We start from the raw sequence: 22,203 nt of genomic DNA, 5'->3' as shown, positions 1-22,203 counted from the left end.
AGGAACTATTTGCTTTCTTAATGAGGCTTCCCCTAAGTCAGTAATGATACTGAAATGAAAGTAGAAAAAGGAACTGAACTGTAATTACTGCATATCTGTTCAGAGTTTAAAAAAAGAAAATGCATGACAGCTTTCTAAATAAAATCATAGAATCATAGAATGGTTTGGGTTGGAAGGGACCTTCAAAGATCATCTAGTTCCAACCCCCCCTGCCATGGTCAGAGACACCTTCCACTAGACCAGGTTGCTCAAAGCCCCATCCAGCCTGGCCTTGAACACTTCCAGGGTTGGGGCACCCACAGCTTCTCTGGGCAACCTGTTCCAGTGCCTCACCACCCTCATAGTGAAGAATTTCTTCTTTATATCTAATCTAAATCTACCTTCTTTCAGTTTAAAGCCATTATCCCTTGTCGTATCACTACATGCCCTTGTAAGAAGTCCCTCTCCAGCTTTATTGTAGGCCCCCTTCAGGTGCTGGAAGGCTGCTATGAGGTCTCCCCGCAGCCTTCTCTTCTCCAGGCTGAACAACCCCAACTCTTTCAGCCTGTCTTCATAGGAGGGGTGCTCCAGCCCTCTGATCATCTTCGTGGCCCTCCTCTGGACTCGCTCCAACAAGTCCATGTCCTTCTTATGTTGGGGACCCCAGAGCTGGACGCAGTACTCCAGGTGGGGTCTCAGAGAGCAGAGCAGAGGGGAGAATCGCCTCCCTCAACCTGCTGGTCACGCTTCTTTTGATGCAGCCCAGGATACGGTTGGCTTTCTGGGCTGCAAGCGCACATTGCCAGGTCATGTTGAGTTTCTCATCAACCAACACCCCCAAGTCCTTCTCCTCAGGGCTGCTCTCAATCCATTCTCTGCCCAGCCTGTATTTGTGTCTGGGATTGCCCTGACTCATGTACTGAGTTCTTAAGATATTACTTGCACATGCTGTAACAATCTTTAATTTCTTTGTAAAAATCATTTGTTAGAATAGTGAAGACAAAATAACATTCAGGAATTTCGGCCGTGTTTCACTGGCATATCCACCTTTGATGCGTAGTTTAAGGCCTAGATCTCTTAAAGACATATACGTGTGTATACTTGCATGTAACTGTTTGTGCATGAGGTGCCAAAGTTTAGTGAATTAAACATTTGGGTTTGGTATGTGCATATTTAATAGAATTTTTTTTTTTCACTAGGAGGGTGTATTTTTAGTTTTGTGAGCTAGTGATAAACAGTGCTCTCAATTGCATGTTCAATTTCCACTATAAACATTTATCTTCATACCTTCTTTCCTCCTTTTCATATATTCTTCATGAGTTGGAAGAAAGGTGACCTTTTTTCAGCCAGATGATGAAGTAGTGGGTGAGTTAATGCTTGTTTGCCTTATCAACTAACACAGTTAGTAATCTTTTTATAATGAATGGCTGAGGTTATAATTATTGCTAAAGCTACAATTAGACCTTTATTTTGAAAGATTCCACTAGTGTCACAAGAATAAACTCTTATAAATGACGATTGTATTCTAAAAGTGTTGTCTTAGGGAAGTTTTTTGTTATAAGAATGGAAGTTCAGGTCCCCAGCTAATGTAATGTGTCATAGTCCTACTACATTCACCAAATCTTTAAGAATATACACCTGGGTCCAATTAGCCACGTGGAGTGCGTGTTCTAAAGGCAACCACCTGGCAAACACAATTGGCAGATGTGTTCTAAAGGCAACACAATTATTTGTTCTTATAACACCATGCTGAGGTAATTAATATGTATGTTTTGATTTCTGTGGATGATACAAAGTCTAGGCTTATATTTCCTGCCTTATTGAGGATGATATAAAAATATACTTTTAACTGCTAGTGATGACACTCTTTTTCAAGCATACTGAAGACTGTTCAGTTTCTAAGTCATGTCAATTCCTGCTTGAGTAAAGAAATCAAGAGTGGTCCTAACTTAAACATGCAAGTAGGTTCACCAGTTCTACTGGATTTTCTGAGTTGCTAAAAGCAGCACACGTACTCAGGTGTTTTGCTACATACAAGGCCACATTTAAAAAGAAGCACTGACTCAAGCTGCTCGTTTTCCAGAATCTTAATTTTTACTGCACGTTAGAGTTCTTGAAAGTGGACTTGTTTCCCACCTAAATTAACCACAGGGAGTCCATGCTTTATGATCCTGCTATGACATTATTGCCAGAGAAACCCATCAGAAAGGCAAGTGGTAATCACTGTACTTTTTTGTTTATGGTTTAAAACAGACTTCCAGGTCAAAAATCACATGGAAAGTGGGGCTTTTCTTTTCCTGGTAAAACTCTGGCAGACCTTTCATATCATTAGCTTAAATCTAATGGAATAAGAAGTGTGATTATTATTATTTATTCACCACAGAAGGTGTAATTCTTACAGTTGGGAATTAATATTCCATTTTATAGGGTACAGAAGTGGCTTTGCTTTGTTTAATAAAGTAGAACACTTATGGCGAGGCATTTTCTGGTCTTGCATATGAATTAACTTTGAACTATGAATAGTATCATTATTGTGAACAGTATTGCTCATTTGGTTAAATATCTTAACTGACATATGCTGCATCTGTTGAATATTTTAAAATAGTATTTGTGTTTCAATTGCTTTCTGTTGTAGCTGAAGGAATACAGTTTCAATAAGTAGTTGGGGAAAAAAAACCCTCTGAAAATACATCAGTGGACCTGAGAGGTCTAAGTGACATTCTAAGTGGCTGTAGGAGGGTTGGGTTTTTTGTGAATTAGGACTTAATGCCATTCTTGTTAATTCAAATATAGAATAATTAGTTTGAATCAGCTGAGCTACTTCAGTGTAAATCTGACATTAAGGGAATGGAATCTGTACTTGGATCATGAAAGAAGCAGATTCATTTTGTCTGAGACTTCCGTTGTCTGTGATTTTTGTTCTTGAATATTGAATGTTTGCAAATGCAGGTACAGAAAAGTCAGAATTACATGTATGGAAATAGGAAGATGAAGAAAACAGCACTGAATATTTTTAGCCCTAAAAGAAAGAAAATCCACTTCTTTAAATACTGAAATCTCATAGCATTCCCTTTCAAACAGATGTTCAACCTTATGCATCCAATATAGATGTTATAAAGACAAAAGATAGGAGTGAAATATTTCTGTTATGGTAAATCTTTCTTAACAAGCACACTTCCCAGTTACTATTGCTGTGATTTTATACATAGTTAATGAATGAGCAGATTTAAAAGAAAATGAGCTATTGCCAAATGATTTGGTTACCTGTGTGTTTAATAACATCGAACTGTCCCAAAATATACAATTGTCAGAAATATTTCTACTTGAATTTTACAAAAAACCCTGTCCTTCTATCAAAGAGTATAGTCCTGTTAGACACTCCTTACTGAGTTTAACAGTAATAATATGGTAATACAGTTCTTATTTACGAATCTGCTCTTTTTCATGTAAGAATAGTACTGTGCTCACTGGAAGTACTTGGTGTGCTAAATCGTTAATCAGTTCCTAAAATCATACCAAGAATTGTTTCTTGCTTTTGAAGTTTTTCCTGATTCTTCTTTAATCTTCCAGAGGAGATTTCTTTGCCTATATAATGTATTCTCTTATACATAACTGTTTGGTTAAGAAAAATACAGTAGTAAAACCTCAGACCAGCCAAAAATCTTTTGTTTTGAGATACATTCTTGACCTCCTTTCTAAGTTACAGTCAGTTTTATCTGTTGCTCTCAGAATCTTTTAGCAATCAATTACGCCATGTTCCTCATTAAAATAAGTGCAGGGAAAAAATATTCTGAGAGTTAAATTGGCCACAAATACTTGGAGGAGACATGAACCTAAATATAAATGTACCTGCTTAGATTTACTGGTGGTTAGCCAGTTTGCATGTCAGTTCTTCCATATGCCCTGTTACTGAATACATAAACAATCAATGCACGAAAGCCCTATGCTATGTGGAGTATTTCTGACAAGTAAGGGGAAAAATCTAATTTTGTACTTGTGTTAAATGCTTGATGTGTATAGCATACATAAAATAAAGGTCTATACTTCACGTTGGAGCTTCGTAAGCATTATAAGGTATACTAAGGGGCATGGTTCTTTACGATGCCATATGTCTTTCCCTTGGTATAAGAGTCATGGTTTTGTGAATGGTTTTAGAGACCCTGAAATCAATTGTGAGTTGATGACAATGTATAATGACTCCTTGGAGGCTGTCTTGAGTGTTAGGAGGTAACATGACTTGTTCCTGAACTTCTGAAAGTCCCTGAGCTTTGTGTTTTGTTTTTTCTATAGTAAGGTGTTAGAATGCAAGCTGGTTTAGGTGCCAAGGCTATTTTAGTTTACTATAAGGACATTTTTCGTAACATTTGAAATACAATATTGTATTAATCATCAAAATCTGAATGATGCTTTAGGGTAGAAGAGATATTTCTTGGGGACATTCTTTCGTACATGTTTAGATTTTGTATGCTAAATTAAAGGATTAGAGGATGACTTAAGTTATGAAAGTAAGACAGAATTGATAGTGATGTTGTAAGAAAGTGTGTTCTGTTCTGAGATTCTTGTCCTTCTTGCATTATTTCCTAATTGCACAATAGCTGCTGTAGATAGCTACTTTAGACTTTTTAATTATTATTATTCCACAGATAAACCCTTGAGAGATCTGCAGATGTATACAAGTACTGTAGGATAACCATTTTTTTAATAGGAATTGTGAAAGACTGGAAATAGCAGCCAAATTTGCTGAGGATTTTAAGCCAAAGCCCTTGCTTTGGTCTAAATGGAGTATAAGATTTGGATGAGAGAGGGAAGAAAATATTAATTTACCAAGGAAAGAGGGTACATATATTCAGAAGACTGATCGGATCCCAGAACCTACTGTTCATGAATCTCCTTCTTTGGCCAGTGGAGAAAAAAAGCACTGTTGTGACCAGGATGGATTTTTTTTCCGCCCCCCCCTTCTGCCTGCTCTGTGTTTGCTTTCTCTGTCTGCCATGGGTGTTTTCTTTCTTCAGTTCCTCTTCTCTATTCCAGCTTTTTAAAACTTACACTCACGCATTCTTGCTTGTTCTTCCTCTGCTTCTTTCTGTCCCTTTTTTGCTGCCTTTGCTAACAACACACTTACAGGCATCAGGATGGAAGAGTAGAGGTATCTGTAGTGTGGCTCAGTCTGTGCATGTTTGCAATATGAGAGCTCAATTTTCTTCTGTTAGCCATGGCCCAGAGTAGAAACAGGAGCACTCATCAGAGTGAGAGCAGTGTAAAATTAGTTCTGACATGACGGGACAAAAATTAAGCATGCCAGTAGCAAAAAACACTCAGTGATATCCCCATTCTTTCTCTCTCCAACCCCAAAATGCTGTTTGGAGCACCTTTGGAACCATCTTGTGCACTGTGCCCGTAGAGGCTACAGGCTGTTACCTTGCCAAGTTTTCTTAACCCGTCATAAACCTGACAAGAGGGCAACTGAACCACAGACCAAGCAGGACTAACAGTTTCATTAGGAGCTTGTTTCTGTTATAAAGTATGCTTGTTTGAAATTAAAGGTCTATGTCCAATTTTTTTTCAGGAATTTTGCCCCTGGATTCTGAAGAGTCTGGTCTTTGTGAAGTTATTCTAGTTCATGAGCATTACTTGGGTATGTAGTTCATACATTTTGCTAATATTTAAATTTACTATATCTTGAGACTTCAGTTTAGCTTTTCTAATAGGGAGCTAATTGGACCTTTGGGCAAACTTGTTCTATATAGCAACAGACATTCTGTTTACTCCACCTGTTCATAGAAGCTTTGAATACTATGTACTCTCAAGGGTTTTTTCTTTTGCTGTTATCGTTTAATGGGTTAATATTTTGCCTAAACACACAAGCTGACTCTTTTTCTTTTTTTCCTTCTAACTTCCCTTTTTGTTGCTTCATTGTCTTTCTCCTTTTTCCTCGCCTCATCTGTCACAAAATTAAATGAGGAGAAATTTGCCTTTTTCCTCACTTTGACTCAATCCAGGAATATCACTTGTGACTGGACTAACAGATGGGATAAAATTAGCAGACTAGAAGCTGGAGAAATAAATTTTCAGGGAATGAGGATTGGGGAAAACCTAGTATTGAAACATTCTTTTCAATTATTGTGAGTTTCCAGTTTCCCCTTTCTGGGCATAGCGTGCTTTAATGTGTAGAATACTAAATTTGGGAATACATGTGCTTCTCCCAACAGTCTGTTGTGTTACTTTGAGCAAGCTACTCTTTTGCTCAAATTAGTTTGTATTGTGTTTCTGTGACTGTCCATGAACTCAAGCTGTGTAGTTACGAGGTGACTCCTTTAAATTTGTTTATACTGAAACCCTACTTTTATTGCATAAAATATGGTAAAATATCCTCTCAATGTTTTTTAATATATATGAGAGGTAAATTATTTATGTTGACTTATGTTGACAACATATTATTTATGTTGACTTGTTTGAAGATGAAATCTTCCTGACTAGCTGTGGCAGTTTTTGCAAAATAAGTAATGGACTCATGGAGATTAAAAAAATAAGGTTTATTTTTTGTAACACTTAAAAGTACAAATCAAGCAAAATGAAATCTAGAGGTCTGTGCTGCTTTATCACTATTTACATTAGCTATAGGCAGAAAATATGTCTGACTTTGTATTACCTTCAGTAGCTTACTTTGTGCTAAGTAGTATGAACTGGCACACAAAGTGGTGATGCTGGTGATGATCCCCAGAATTCTTTTCCAGCACACTGATAAACATTCCCAGGTGATTGCATTGCTTATGTTGTTTCATAGTTCCCCGATTCAGGCTACACTGTCAATTCTTGTGCTTAAAAGGACAGACCAGACTTTTCCAGTCTTTTTCCTTTCTAGTGTGCCTCAAGGGATTGTGCTTACTTAGTTCAGTTCTGTGCTAGACTCTCAGCTGGGCTATGATGATTTTCTAGCTTAGTATCAAGGGCTCTGCTAAATCATGTAAATTGCTCACATTAAGAATGGTGTTTGAACTTGTGATTTCTGGTTAACAGAGTACTTCATTAACATTACCTCCCCAGGCTTTCAAGCATGTGGATAGAATGGGAAAGCTCTTAAGTGTCTTGTAGGTAGAGACAACAGAAAACAGAGATGACAAAGTTATCTTGACCTTTGTCTCTCTTAAAATGTGCTATAACCTCCAGAAGCTGTTTATACCAATGGATTATGAAGCAGAAGATTCTAGCCTATAGAGAAAGAAAATTAGGAACTCATGGGTTGGAACTCACATTGTATGTTCTCTGTGTCAGAATTATCTTTGTGAAAAGAAGAGACTTCCTCAGATCATTTCTGTCAGGAGGTTATGGTAGGAAGTGGGTCTCTCTTTTCTCCTGTTTAAATACTGTATTTGTATTTGAACTTGCTCACAAGAGTGCTGCAGAAGCAAACTGATTATTCTTGGAATAACAGTTGCCTTTTCCACTTGGACTCCATGTAGCTGACCTAACTCTGCCATAAGCCACAACACTTGAATATTGCCTTTGTGAAATAGATCATAACTACACCTGTAGATGATTTGACTTGTATAATTTTTTTTCATGTTTTAGAAATTTATGAAGCCTAAAAAATAATTCTGAGTGAAATGTCAGGGACTTGCTGCTTTTTTTTCCCATCTGGTTTTTTGTTTGTTTGTTTCTTCCTCCAAATTAGTTCGTAAACCAGAAAAAGTTTGTTGGGTTGAAGCAGCCGGGGCTGTTCGTGATGGTGTCCGAGCATACACAGCTTTACACTACCTTTCCCAAGTCTCTCCTGGAAAAACTGTCCTTGTAATGGATGGAGCAAGTGTAGGTAACAACTGTGCAATAATAACAATTTCGGAACAGAAAGACGACCTCTGCCATAAATAAGTGTCTTACCACCAGAACCATTTGATTTCTTACAACATACTAAATGTATCAAGCCTTGCATTTTACTCCTGGCAGTGCCATTAACTTAATGGATTAATAGGAAAGGCCTTCCCACTTAAGACACTGAGCCAAGAATACAGTCCTTCACATGCTGTGTGGGTAGTGAAGAGGTAGTTCTTTTCTGGTGTTTTACATTGACATAGTTTTGCCCTAAGCCCTCAGGTATAACTGGAGGAAAGTGCCTTAATTTTTTTTATTCCTTTCCCACCACTGCTTTTTAACTTCTCTTAGATATAAATATTTTCATTTGCATTACTGCAGTCTCTGTTGCTAATGAAGATGTGCAGCTTACCTCAGCCAAGATTCATTAATGTAAATGTGGCTGGGGCTTTTTTTTGGTAGCACTTCTTCCTTCAACAAGCAAGCAAGCCCAAAGCTACAAGTTGCAATTGCAGTTATGGTACTTGTGTTACTTAAAGTAGAATCTGAGCTATTGTTGAAGAGGAGAACTAGTTAACTCCTAAAAGTTTGTTCAGAGCTTCCCAATGAATTAAAAGACTTTTTTTGGCCTCACTTGGAACAGAAGCAGATCTGTGAATATTCAAATTCTTGGTTCAGATATGTTTTATTGAAGGAGTAAGTTCATTTCTGGATAGTCTCCTTACATCTCCTGAACATCCTTTGCAATATAATCTTTCTTGAACTGCATGGAATTGTTGCTGTAAATAAATTCATCTACCTTTTTTCTTCTGTAGCCGTTTGGTACAATAGCTATTCAGTTAGCACAACATAGAGGAGCTAAAGTAATCTCTACTGCATACAGTCTTGAAGATAAGCAGTACCTGGAGAGGCTTAGACCTCCTGTGGGTAAGTGATATTCTTCAGTGCTAAAGTTTATGCTAAACAATGTCTCAATTTTTTAATTTTTTTTTGTCTAGGGACTTATTTCAGCAGCTGAAAACTGAAACACAGATTTATAAATAGTCTAATTAAATAGTTTTAAAATTTATTCTGTACTCCATAGGTATTTAATTTATATTTTAGGTGTATTTAATGGCATTTTTATTCTTCATTTAAGTTGTGATGACTGTCTCTCAATATTTTCCATCTCACACAATAGTGCTTGAGCGCTGGCTTTTGGTCTAACTACTCAAGAAGTCTTTTCATTTTATAAAATTGTTGCTTGTGAACAAGAAGAAAGCATTACTAAATCACCAGTATCGCAGTATGTAATCTAGGTACCTGAGCCAGAGTTCTGATGTAATCATATACTTGAGATACAGTATTCATCGGATTCAAATTACTTCTAATAGTATTTTATCAAGCTGTGTGGCAGCTCACTTCCAAGTACTGTCATAACTGTAGTTGGATGCTCAAAGGCTCTGCGTTTTCCTATTATCCAAATGAGCTCTGCATTAGACCTAATGTGTGTATTCATCTATGACTTCTTCCATTTCTTCTCTTTGATACTTAAGTTTTTGGGGGTTTTTCCCTCAAAATAACAGTGCTCTTTGGACCATGGGAAAAGACTCTATGTAAAAGCTACTAGCATCTTTCCTGATCAAACTTTTTCTTGTTTCAATGCTGCAGAATGCTGGAGGAAAGTAGAATATTTCTTTATTCAGACAGTTTTAAAATGGCATTGCAAAGTCCAGTTTGATTGCAGTCCGTGAACTTTGCTGTACAGTGAACAAAAGGTTAAAACTAGCGTCTGATACTTCTCAAAATGCAAAGACTGCCCTAGTATAATCACTAAGTTTATTTTTCGGTGTACGATTTTTGTTGTCATTCAAAGAAGTATAAGTAAGAGTAGCTGTGTCTCTTGTAAGAATATCTCTGTGGGGAAAGCATTGTATAGTCAGTTATGTCTACATACATTACAGTCATATCAATCAAAATATATATGGGTTAAGATGAGATCTGATTAAAAAGATAATGTCAAGGTTAACTGTCCCTGACTCTGACTCCTTTCTCCTTTGTTGTTTTGCATAGTAATATTGTTAGCAATCTTGGCTTTCCAAATGGAGAATTAGAGCAGTTTTCAAATCTCCTGTCTTGTTCTTAGCGACTCACTAAAATCAGGCATTGCTAATATGCAGGTGCACATAGTATTGTCCTTGTGTTCTCCCTGCTGGCTCAAGGATAGTAAGCTAGCAGAGGGATGAAATAAGCCAGAGAGCTGCTCTTTAGACACAGAGAGAACAAGAGTTCTTGTCAATTTTAATTCCTTTCTGGCTCCCGAGAACAGAACTGGCAGTGGAAGCACAGAGACAACACAGTGTGCATGTGCATTCTGGGGCTGCACGTTCACACACATCTGCGGTGTCAGGGAGTGATTCACTTCCAGCCTACCAAGTGAGTATTTAGCTCTCCCAGTAGTGGCTTTGGAGTGCTGATAATGCAGCAGGAAGTGGAGTGCCGTGCAGAGGTTATTACACAAGAGCAGGGAGAAAGACGTTTTTGCTGTCTGACCTTAATGATCTTCAACAGGGAACTGCAAAGTTCTGTGTTGGGAATGTAACCATTTCTTCGAAGACCTGGCAGACTTAGGTCTCTAGATTTTTATATTACCTCTGGTTTTTTTGCAACTTCACAAAAAAAGCTATTTTTTCTTTTTCTTATTTCAGAAGTCTTCTTTACTGTAATAGTAGACATTCTAGACATCAGAACATAAAGCATTTTTGTGAATGCTGTTGATATGTAGAGGTTTGTTATGCCAGCTGTTACAGGGTGAAAGAGTGAATTCAAAATACCTAAAACTTCAATTTGTAGTTTTATGGGTATATTTTGCTAATGATATGAACACTTTATTAGCTAAGACAGGACTTTGTAATTAATTTTATTATCACAGTCCGGTCAGCACATATGAATATGATTTTCAGTTGCTTGGCGTATTTACTTTTTGCTGGCGTTTTTAAGTTATATGAATGTTAATATAAAATAAATGCTCTAAGTAACCCAAGCATAGCTAGCTAGCTGGCTTCTAATGTCTGTGGGTGGAGGCTTTTCCAGTTTTGTGCCTGTTTAGTGGGGTGGTTTTTGTTTAGTTTTTAGCAAGAGTCTATCAGTGGTCGATGAGCAGCAGTTTGCGTTACCAGTGTATAGCATAACTATCTGCTTCATAAAATGGCTGAAATAACCATCTCTTGCAGTGAAAAGGCCATTGCTTATATTGCTCATGTATGTGCTTGTTTTACAACAAAAGGAGTTTAGTTTAGCAGTTTTGCAAATGTTTGTGGAACTTATACATTATGGTGAAAAAAATTTTAATTGCAGCTTTACTTCAAATAGAGATATAACCTGGGTGCAGCATTAAAAAGAGAAACAGTTTGAGTGTGAAAGCAAAAAGCCACTGTTTCTGCATTTTGGGGTTTTTTTGTGGTTTTGTGTTTTTTTGTTTTTTGGGGTTTTTAAATGAAAATTATTCAGTGCCTGAAGTAGAAGTTCTTGTTAATGTTTAAGGAGTCATATTTAGACCAAGAAGATGGGGGTCTTTGCATGTCCTCAGTACTCTCTGGAGTAAATAGAATAATAGTATGAAGGAGGGGATTATAACAAATTTTGAAATTTTAATGCCCATGTTTCAGACTAGAGACAGAATATTACATAAATTATGTGATGAGTTTCTGTTACAGAACAGAAGAAAAAATATATATACTTTTTTTTTTTTTCTGTTCCTTAGGTTACCCCCTTCTTTTTTTGGTTTGGTTTGTTGTTTGTTTGGTTTTTTATTTAAAACCAATATTGAGCTTTTGGTGGATATGTTTGTGGTAAGAACTCATCAGTGCTTTCATGGCTCTCTTGAGCATGTTCAATAAACCAAGTAGCAGATCTTTTGTGTAACAGTTTTTAAACTCTGTAGCTGAACTTACTGGGTGAGAGTAAACTCTGGTAGCAAGTTGTGCAAATATTGATATTTCTACTTCTCACCAACAGTGAAAGAAGAGAGAAACTGAAGCCTTTTTGCCAGTCAGAATAATGTTACTTTAGAAGTTGTAGAAGACACAGAAGAAGAAACTGAACTAATTTACAAATGTTTTGTGAGAAATTTTGCATAAATGACAAAGGATTACAGAAAACTACATTATAATTTGTTGCTCAGCCTTTTCCACAGTGGAGAGAAATTGTTACAGCATTTTGCTAGGAAGGAAATGGAACAGGATTTTGATAAGTACTGTTTGAACTATTCTATTAAGTAACAAAACTGGAAATTTTTGCTAAACAGAAATCAGAGAATAGTCAAACTGATTAAACTATTGCCTTTCTTTTTGGTAGTCAGGCTTTGAGTCTATTAAATCAGAATTATTCTCAAAAAGTTAAACTATTTGTAGAAACTTTATACCATGTCAAATTGCCATGTTAAGAAAAAACTTTTAACTTCTTGACTGAGGAGACTAATAAGAAAAGGATATTATGGGGTTTTATTTGCATACAGGGAATGTGACTATCATTATTAAATTAATGTGACATCTTTATTAAATTATGACCATGTGCATTCTCTTTAGCCAGATAATTTGACTTCAGTGAAAAAACTGAATGATTGACCTAAGAATCTGAATGCATCTTATGATTTGATTGGAAGGAAAAAAAAACCCCAAAGCATTAACTGAGTATTTGTTAATATTCTTCTTAATGACCAGTCTCTTGCAATTTTTCTTCTCTCCTTCCTTCTCACCCCCTTGATTAAATTCAAGAAGGTATACGGCAGCCTTTAGTGGGTAAGTACACATTGCAAATTTGAGTTTAATCCATTATGCTTTGGAAATGTGCCTCAAAAATTTATTTGACATTATTTCAATTATCATTTTGCTGAGAAGTCTTTGGCCTGTTTAGTTTCTAAATGTTTGTTCTACCTCATATTTATGAAACAAAACTAAAAACCTTAGCTGCTACTTCTCTGCCCTAGTTATTGCTGATGCTGTGGTTTATCTTTATAACCATCTATAAATACAGTATCACAGATATACGAGAAGAAAATGTATTAGTGACTTTCAGCTCAGAAATATTTCAAGAGGAGATGTAAATACTTCCATCTAAATACTTATTTAATGACCCAGAGAGCCATTTACAGGTTAAAAACATCATCCAGAAAGTAATATATTAATAAGTTTATCCATGCTGTGAGATAAGTAAGGATGCTACTAAGCATTATTTTAAAGAAAAGATGGATATAATAAGATTAAAAGACTTGCTGGAATCATAAGGAAAGTCAACTCAGTGCCTCGTAAAGTGACTGAATTTATTGCGTTTTTACATGTTTACTCCTGACTTGCACTGGGAGACAGGGCTTCATGCCAGGGAGAATAGGTTTTTTATTTCCCTCTGTGATGTGGAAGCAAGAGAAGGGCTCTGCAAGGGACTGGCAGGAAGTGGTGGGTTTTATGTAGAGTAAGGGAAGAAAGCTATGCTTGGAAATCTCTCCCAAAGCATTACTGCTATGGTTATTTGATAGATAATTTGAAAGTTGGGAGATGTGAAATAAAGTGCCTCCTCATCATTTTGGCCACTCTGTTTTGCTTCAATAACATGGCTAGTCACTCCAGAACTTGATATTTTTGAAGGCGCTTTTGGAAAAGAAGACTAGCAAAGAATGAATTTACAGAAGGATTTCTAATTCTTATAGTAGCATACTTTGTCCTTTTTGGCCTAAACAGACTTGTGAGTTTTACTTCTGCATTAAGCTAATGTACATTTTTGGTGTTGATCTTGCACTGTATATGAAAAAACTATTGGCTAGTTTCTTTGACTTAGCTGCAAACTGGCTTGTAATACTTTCAGAAACTAGAAATTTTCTGTTCTGCTCTGAATCTAAACTCTATGTTTCTATTGTAATTGGCCAAATGTACTGCTCTTTCTAGCTCGAGTGATAGATGTATCAAATGGAAAGATAGATGTGGCAGAAAGCTGCTTGGAAGAAACAGGTGGCCTGGGAGTGGATATCGTTCTAGATGCTGGAGGTATGTAACTGATGAAAATCTGGTCTTCAGAGCACCGTTAGCAGGTTTTTTATTATTATTTCCAAATAATATAGGTGGAGGCTGCATCACCTCAAACGATTACATTTGCTTGTTCCCATGCAATTTTATATTTGTATCTTTACTCAATAGATCTCCTTAAGCAAGATCTCTTTAAGATCTCCTCATATCACCCTCTAGTGGAAGCATCTAATACTGTTAGTCATCTGCTAAATTTGTCTGAAATTTTCCTCTATTTAAAACTGGAAAGAAAAAAAATTTGTTTAAAGAGTAGAGCTGTGACATCATTGTTTATGCTACCTTATTTTAATATGAAAATTACGCCACAATGACCAGTACTGTCAACCTGTATTCTAAAACAATCGTAATAGTTGAAAACTTTGAAGTTACTGTTTTTAGCTGAAATAATTTAAGAACTTCTTAGAGTTCCACTAAAATCTGTTAAAAGAAATAGATATTGAATTTCCTAAATCGTCTGCTTTCTCAGATAGTCTCGTGTGACTAACAGCGTAATTTAATCGTAGTGCTGTTCCAGACAGCTGTTTTTCATTGTGTGTATTCATACGCATATATCACAACTCGTTTGTATCTGAAGACATAGAACTGTAAAGAATCCCAAGATACGTGGTTTTCAGTAAGGAAGAGATGGACATTTTATTCTGAACAGAGTTTTCTTCTGAGCTCAAATGAATTTGTTCTTTTCTCCCCCCGCCCAGTGAAATTATATAGTGCTGAAGATGAATCAAATTCAAAATCACAGTTGCTGCCTCATAAGCATGATATCATTACTCTTCTTGGTGTTGGGGGACACTGGATAACAACAGAAAAAAGTCTTCAGGTAAAGATACTGTGTCAGTAGGTTAGTTTGTACCACAATCTATATATATATGGATGTGTCTGTGAGCTGCTGTCATGGCTGAATGGTTCCCCACTGTTCAACAACATTAGTTTTCACTTAAGAAAACTCTCACATCCAGAAAATGGGAAGTATACAGCATTAATAATAAATGTTTTTATTTTTCTTTGGGAAAATTTTGGGGCTGTCTTCTCTAAGATTATAGTCAGTTATGTTAATAGCTTGGTTATATTGACAAATTTTTAAGGACATATTTTGTTTGGCTCAGGGTATTAAACTGTTTGACGAGGCAGAAAAGCATAATTTAAAGCTGTAAATATTACAAGTTTGCTAAGTTCTAAGAATGGGTAAGGGGTGGGGTTTTGGTTTGGTTTTTTAACCATCAATATAAAATAACCATTTAATCTTTATTTTTTTATAGGAAAATATAACAAAATAACATTTTTCTTCATTTTGTTTAAGCTGGATCCTCCAGATAGCCATTCCTTGTTTCTTAAAGGAGCCACAGTCTCCTTTCTGAATGATGAGATATGGAACTTGTCCAATATACAGCAAGGGAAGTACCTCTATATCCTTTTGGTCATTTTGAACAATGACTGCTAACATGAGTGGATGGAAATATAACCGAGAAACCAACTAATAGATTCTCTTCTACTCAGTCATGTAACCAGAGGCTTAAAGGTCAGCACAGCTAAGCATACAGTGTAACTAAAATATAACATACACTCATGTTTTAAGCTAGTCTCTGCATTCCTTCTAAATATGTGTCTCTACATGCTTCATTAAAAGCAGTGCTGAAATGGAAAACATGTATTCTGGAGAAAATGCAATATTTTGGTTCAAGATTGAACCAATTAATTGAAGATTTGATTCTATAAGTTTTTATATCATGCATATGACATTTTTGAAGTTTTTGTTGTTCTTTTGGGCAGTAGATGCATCATCTGTAAATCTTAATGCAATCAGTTTAACTGTAAAAGTTAAAATATTTTGGCTTAATAACCTTTTCCTTGTTTGCAATGTTATGTACATAAAAGTTACTGAGCAAAGATAGAGGTGTGGGAAGAGGAATGCCTCCTTCATTTGCATTACCTACATTTAGTCGTAAGCAGCTGGACTCTGAGCTTTCTACTAGCATGACAGTTTTCCGTGGATCGCTTCAAGTAGTGGAAGGTTTGTCTGTTTATGGCTTTAAGGACCCTCCCTGTTCTGTACTGCACTGCAGATTGAGATCTGCTGAATCACTTTTGCAGTTTAGCACAACAGCAGAGGCAGGTGAGGATTAAGCCGTCATATTTGTGAAACGACTAGCTATACTGCAAGGAAGTCCTCCCCTCCTCCACTAAACTGCAAAGTAGATTAGGCAAGGTCAGGCACACTAAGGAAATATTTATGGGATGCAGGTTATCATGAACCATTTCATAGTTTGGTATTTTTGTTGAATGCTTACTGAGTAGTTATCCACATATAAAAAGTAAGCTGACTAAACAATAAGATTTCTTCTGTCATCTCCTGGGGTATCTTTAATAAAAACAGCACATTTTATCTCAGCGGGCTTTAAAAGTTGAAAGGAAAAATCTGCTTTTTTTTTTTTGTATCTCTATATCTTGTGAAATTCTTGAGCATATGGCATTAATATCATCTGAAGAAATCGCAAGGTGATTGCTTTTTAAAATGGCTTGAGCTTCAAATATTAACCAGATTGCTCTTAAAATGAAGGAAGGAATGTTATTTTTAAGTTTCATATAAAGACTAAATACAGCCTCATCTGTTGCATTGTCATGAATGTTAGTCATTAACTCAGAGATCCCTTACAAATGCACAGTGGTGCTCCAAGAATTCACAGACTCTGCTATGTTCCCAACTTCATTTTGATTTTTACCTCAGATGTGTGTATGCGTAGTAGGGGTAGTTAACTGGTACCAAAGTCTGTCATCTTCATTCTGCACAAAAAATGCAATTGCCATTCTGATTGATTAATGTTGTACTAGTGTGGGCTGCATTTGTCAGTCTTAACCCTTTTGCTTTATTTTTCAAAATTTCATTTTCCATATTTCATTTCTGCATACTATTTTCAGGAAAGGAGGTTTCTGATATATAAACAAGTGCATAAATCCAATCTAAAGGTTGGAATTAAGGTTAATTTTCATTTTGCTTTGATCCTGCTGGTTTTGTATCAGTACAGAGCTTTTGCCAGCAAACGTGATTATAGAAAGATTTACCTGCAGATATGTTGTTACCTTGACAGTTCTCTTAGATACCCATCTTAGAAGATATAATGGAGAAATTATCAAGTAGCATTTTCAGGTGAGAGATGATTTTTTTTTACTTTCCTTTTTTTTATTTTGTTTAATTCAACATTAGAAGTAGAAAACTCTTGCCAGCACTGTACTGCAAATTTATATTGAGATGCTCAGGAAAAGATGCCTCCCATGGTTTATGTGGAGCAGTTTATGGTCTATTTCTGTATGTAATACAGCAGGCTAAGCACAAGGAAATTTGGTAAACTCCACGATTATGCTGTATGTCAAAATTTAGCAACGGCAGCGCATTCTTTTCTTGGTGGAGGAAGAGCATGTATCTGGCTGCTCAGCAGTGTGTCGGACTGAGAAATGGTGTTGGCTGTAAAAGACATTAGGCCTGTCTAATACTCCTCTGAGAAGAGTGACAGCTTCAGTAGATATGGAGACTCGCATAATGAGGTGGGAATGGAAGACCCTTTCTCTTAATGCAGGATAACAGTATTGCTGTTGAGCAAAAGCCTCGCCACCACCACCTTCCCTCCCCCCACCCCGTAAGAAGGATATCTTTTAATTAACTTCTGTTTACTGTTTGCTTTAGGGCTCTTCCCTTCTTCTGTGAACCCAAGCAATGCTATAAAACTTTTGTTTAAGGAGTAAAGTTTACATAGTGAAAGTAAAGTCTATAGCAGTAGTCCTGCAATATTTCTGTTGATCTGAGCATGCTCACCAGACATTTCTGACATATTGTTCCATTTTAGGCCTCAGCTGGATGAACCAATCCCATTGTATGAAGCCAAAGTTTCTATGGAAATAGTTCAGAAGAATCAAGCAAGAAAAAGACAAGTCATCCAGTTCTGACACACAATTTCCTGATTTCTAAGCCTGTGGAAGATAAAGAAACGTAATGTATCTGAGAAGTAAATAAGCATACACTTTAAAATAATTCTGTAACCAGAATTTAAAGATCTTTTGTACCTCAGCACAAATGGTCTATGAAGCCCCTGTGACTTCAGGGTTTTTCTGGATCCAGTTGAGCAGAATGTTCCCATCAGCAACTTTTAAAGGAGCAGTCTTGACACACAAATCTTGTCTGCCCTGCCCCAATTACAAATGTCAGTAACATCTACAGGCAAACTCAGTTGCTGTTGTTTTTCAACCATAAGAAATTAAAGGGGGGAAAAAAATATTGGTGTTTATTATTAGTCCTCCCTTCTCAAGCCCCTGCCAATAGTTACCTTTATATTACCCTTTGCTTTTGACTGCATTGAGACTCGACATTCTCTGTGGTATGCTTAAGTCTTTAATCCACATTTAAAATTGTTATTTAATTGAAAGACCGGCAAAACCCCCCAAATTGGCAAGGATGCTAGAGGGGAAGGATATGGCACTGACAAGTAAGACTTCCCCCCCACAGCTGATTTTCTTCATTTTAGCAACCAGGCAGTAAACCTAGTAAATCTAGAGTCCATAAGCTGATCGTGTCATTCAGGTGTTAGAGGCACTTTATGTATCTTGTTACTGTAATGTTATCTTTGATATCTTTCCAGTAAGACCTTGCTATGCTGTACATTTGCACTTCCCCTCTTTTAACCGCAGCCTTGTGCCTAGCACAGCTCAAATCTGTTTATCCAACATCCTCCTTTACTGTGAACCATCTGCAAATCAGCAGTAGGGAAGGAACTGCTGTTTTTTCTTTCTTCAAAGCATATGGCTTCCTCCTTGCTCTTATTTGAGAGCAAAAATATTTTTTCTGTTCAAGTGTGCTATTTGTTTTCACTGTGTGGATGGCTCAGTGGACACTAGCACTTTAAACCAGTGTAAGAAGTTGGAACATTTGAGTGAAAATAGATTATCTAGAACCATGATTAATCTATATTCTATCATTCACTGGACTTGTAGTAGGTTCTTGATAAATTATGCAAGGGAAGCATATAAAAGCATGAGTAAATCTTATTTTACTGCTAATGTGGTGTAATGCAGCCTTTACAGTAAGGGATGCTTTTGTGCACGTGTGTACATACATCTAAAGCATGTGAATCCTATGTTAGTTTGACATTCTGAAGCTTTGTACCCAACTGCTTATTTTGTCCTGATATTGTTCATTTTAGCTTAAATGTTGCAAAATAAAGCAGATCAGAGGAAACAAAATAAGAGTTAAAAAAATAAGGTTTAATAAAACAGGGACAACCACTGACAAAACTGCAGAAGAAAGATTTTATAGTATAGTTTTTATTTTACTAGATCTTTTGTCGGTAGATATGTTGCTCCCAACTACATATATAAATGCCTTTTGAACCCCACATACAATAGACTAAGGCTAGCTATTGCTGAAGTGCTCTTAGTCTTTCAGCTGGATCAGGTTATGGAAGCAAATGTCTCTTTGTACTTTGGGTGTTAAGCTGCCTATAGGTGCATTTAGTTGGCTGAGATGTCTCAGCATTTTCTAATGCTTTTTAATAATGCTAGGTTTAGATTTGCATGTGCTTGAACAAGAGGGTTCATGAAGCTCCCTAAGCAATTGCCACCTCTTTTGCACATCCCCTGACAGAGGAAAGCAGAAGGTAGTTTTGAGTGCAAGAGCAAGGCCCTCCAGCTCTGGAGGGAAGGGCTGCCAGGTGCTTGCCTGTTCCTTCACAGCTTTGACAAGAAAGTTGCATACACTTCACCACTACCTGTACGCTGATCTGACAGCCTCGTGAGGCTGCCCGTGGTCTCCTATAGCACTGATAACCGTGAGAGGCATCAGGAGCAGTGCCAGCTCAGGCTCTCACCCCGGTTTTGCTGAGGATGCTTCTGCTCCGGTGAGCTCAAGCCCCACACAGCCAGATGATGTGTGGATGATGCGTAGATTGCCGTTAAGGGCAGCCATGTGTCTTCAAAATCAGCTTTGCATCTGGATTAGTTTTATAATCCATCATTGTTTTAGTTAATCGCCTTCAGAGCTGTATTTTGGAAAGGATCATCTGTCTAGCGTGGGCTGAAAACTACTGCCCGTTTTTTTGGTGGTGAGGGGATGGGTGCCTTTCTGCAGCATAGCCTGAAGCAAAATACTCCAGCATGGGCCCTAGCCAGTGCCACAGATCGCAATCAGAACTAGTCTTCTACTCCACATATGCACAGTGTGTGTTCAGCCTCACTGTAACCATGTTGTAGTATCTTCACAGGTGACTTTTGTCCCGGTGCAGCCGTGTGGTGATTTCCTTCATACCTGACTAGAGAAATCCATTCAGGCTGCTTTCCAGAATAGATTCAGAAATCCATTTACGTCTTTTAGCAGTAACGCTTTTTTTATTTACTAGCCGAAGCGGCATGGGAGAGCCGAAGCGGCCTCCTCCGGAACCCCCTCGCCGCCGCCCGCGGGGCGGCTCCGCGCCCTCCCAGGGCCGGAGGAAATGGCGGCGGCCGCCGCGTTACCTCAGCACCGCCCAGGGGCGGAGCTCGCCCCTTTTCGCGCCAAGCCGGGACAGCGGCTCCCGCCCGGCAGCTCCGCTCCGCTCCGCGCTGCCCGGCCATGGCCGCCTCCGCCGTGCCCGGCTACTCGCCTGGCTTCAAGAAGCCGCCGGCGATGCTGCGGCTGAAGCGCAAAAGGCTGCGGAGGAGCGAGCCCGCCGCCGCCGCCGCTCCCCCGCCCTGTGGCGCGGCCCTGCGGGCCCCCTCCGCGCCCGCCCGCCGCAACCCGTTCTCCAGCCTGGACAACGCGCCGCGGGCGGCCGGCACTCCCCAGCTGGGGGAGCGGGACCGGCGGCCGCCGCCACCCGCGGGCGGGTCCCCCTCGGCAGCGCTCTTCTGGCAGGTAGGGCCGAGCCCCGGCCCCGCGGTGGCCGGGGAGTCTCTCCTCCGTGACCAAGTGAGGCGGGAGAGGCGAGGGGAGAAACGGGAAGGGCCCCGCGGGCAGAGAAGGGGCCTCCGCGCTGCCGCCGGCCGGCATCGCCCTCAGCCGCGCGCGGCGGCCCCGGCCCGGGGCCCGCTCCCCCTGAAAAAGCCAGTCCCCGAGCCTGGGGCTTGCCCTAGCTTTGTACATGGATTGAAACCAAGCTGTTGCACTTCGCTGCTTGCAGCATGTATGTGCTTAGTATCGCTCTTGCAATTACACTGCAAGGGGCTTTTTTTTTTTTTTTTTAATTATCAGCCTAGTGCTTATTTTGTGCTGTATCTTACACTCCTTTTTTCTTCAGCTTTTAGAGCCTGTTTGTGAAGATAAGCCCTCCAGGAGAGCAGAGCCCTCTGAAAAAACAGACATCCTCACCCTAACCAATGTACGAAACAGCTCATACTGCTTCTGAAACGTTTTTAGCTGTTCTCAGTTCACAAAAAAGCTGAAACTATTTAATTTAGTATTTGATGCTCCATCTCTGTCTAAAATGATGTACTAAAATGCAGCATTCAAGAAAATTTCTTAAGTTGCCTTGATGTTTACTGTTACGGTGACAGTCTTTTAAAAGCCAGCCTTCTGCCTGACATGGCTACTGTTGTAGTTCTAGTTGACAGAGGTTGTTGTCTTCTTCCAGTTTTATTATCATGTTAACTGTAATTCTTCTGTTTCTTAGTTTTATATTTTGTTGAGACAAGGGTGTTCTTCAAAGTGGTAGGTCTTCTGCAGTCTTTTATTCAGCTACAGAAAGGGAACAAACAACTTCACCAGGCACGTAGGAAAGAGAATACCTGAAAAGCAGTCCTTCAAAGAGAGTTTCAAGCAGGCAACGTCTAACGTTGTTATAGCTTCAGAAACTTAAGTTCAAACTAACTTAGCAGAATAGAAAAATGACCTCTCAAAGAGAACAAACGGTCCTAGAGCTCCCCAGTGGGTTTTTTTGCATCCTCTAGGAAGTGTCTGATATTACAATCACCAAGAGAGTATGAAACGAAATAACTTTTGGCATGAAAGTTCTTGTCTTCATAAACTTCAGGCTAAGTTTGGGGTTTTTTAATTATTCATCCTTTTATCCGTTCCTACTTTGACTTTTGGAAAGACCCCTGTGAATGAAAACCCTCTTATGCTTTTTTATAAACAATATAATGCCATATTTCTATTAGAATCTGTTACCGACTAAATCAGTTGAGTAAAAACTGTGACTTCGGTTAGCCTATGAACAGTCCAGCAAATCGGTCTGCAAAAGCTTGTTTTTAAGTATGTCTCTTAGCTTAATGCGAGTACTTCCTTAGGATCAAAATGAGCTAGGCATTTTTGCTGTTGCACTGAATTGGACACAAACATGCAGGAGACGACAGGTTTAACTTGTCTTTTTATAGGCTGCTAAACTCAAGATGTTACATGTCATAG

At 38.3% G+C, this 22,203-nt stretch overlaps 1 protein-coding gene across 13 annotated transcripts in view; it reads left to right on the top strand.

Annotated features, from left to right (window-relative positions):
* Nucleotides 1–22,203, top strand: part of CRYZL1 (crystallin zeta like 1) — a 32,516-nt gene that overhangs the window by 5,516 nt on the left and 4,797 nt on the right. For 7 of the 13 annotated variants that reach the window (XR_012039647.1, XR_012039648.1, XR_012039645.1 and 4 more), the window contains 11 exons: nucleotides 1,300–1,344; nucleotides 5,546–5,614; nucleotides 7,652–7,785; nucleotides 8,604–8,715; nucleotides 12,543–12,566; nucleotides 13,707–13,805; nucleotides 14,540–14,661; nucleotides 15,142–15,247; nucleotides 16,941–16,986; nucleotides 17,681–17,823; nucleotides 21,098–21,178. Coding sequence is in view for 4 of the 13 variants with exons in the window: in XM_072845968.1 (XP_072702069.1) it covers nucleotides 1,300–1,344; nucleotides 5,546–5,614; nucleotides 7,652–7,785; nucleotides 8,604–8,715; nucleotides 12,543–12,566; nucleotides 13,707–13,805; nucleotides 14,540–14,661; nucleotides 15,142–15,247; nucleotides 16,941–16,986; nucleotides 17,681–17,780 (857 nt within the window). In the remaining 9 variants the exon portion in view is untranslated. Of the gene's footprint in view, nucleotides 1–1,299; nucleotides 1,345–5,545; nucleotides 5,615–7,651; nucleotides 7,786–8,603; nucleotides 8,716–12,542; nucleotides 12,567–13,706; nucleotides 13,806–14,539; nucleotides 14,662–15,141; nucleotides 15,251–16,939; nucleotides 16,987–17,680; nucleotides 20,716–21,097; nucleotides 21,179–22,203 lie in introns of those variants that run through there. The other 6 variants (XR_012039642.1, XM_072845968.1, XM_072846002.1 and 3 more) reach the window with 6 other exon arrangements.

This window comes from Ciconia boyciana, chromosome 1, assembly GCF_034638445.1.
Source record: "Ciconia boyciana chromosome 1, ASM3463844v1, whole genome shotgun sequence".
Taxonomy (NCBI): domain Eukaryota; kingdom Metazoa; phylum Chordata; class Aves; order Ciconiiformes; family Ciconiidae; genus Ciconia; species Ciconia boyciana.
Note: the sequence above shows the minus strand (reverse complement) of the source record. Positions and strands in the feature narration are given on the sequence as shown.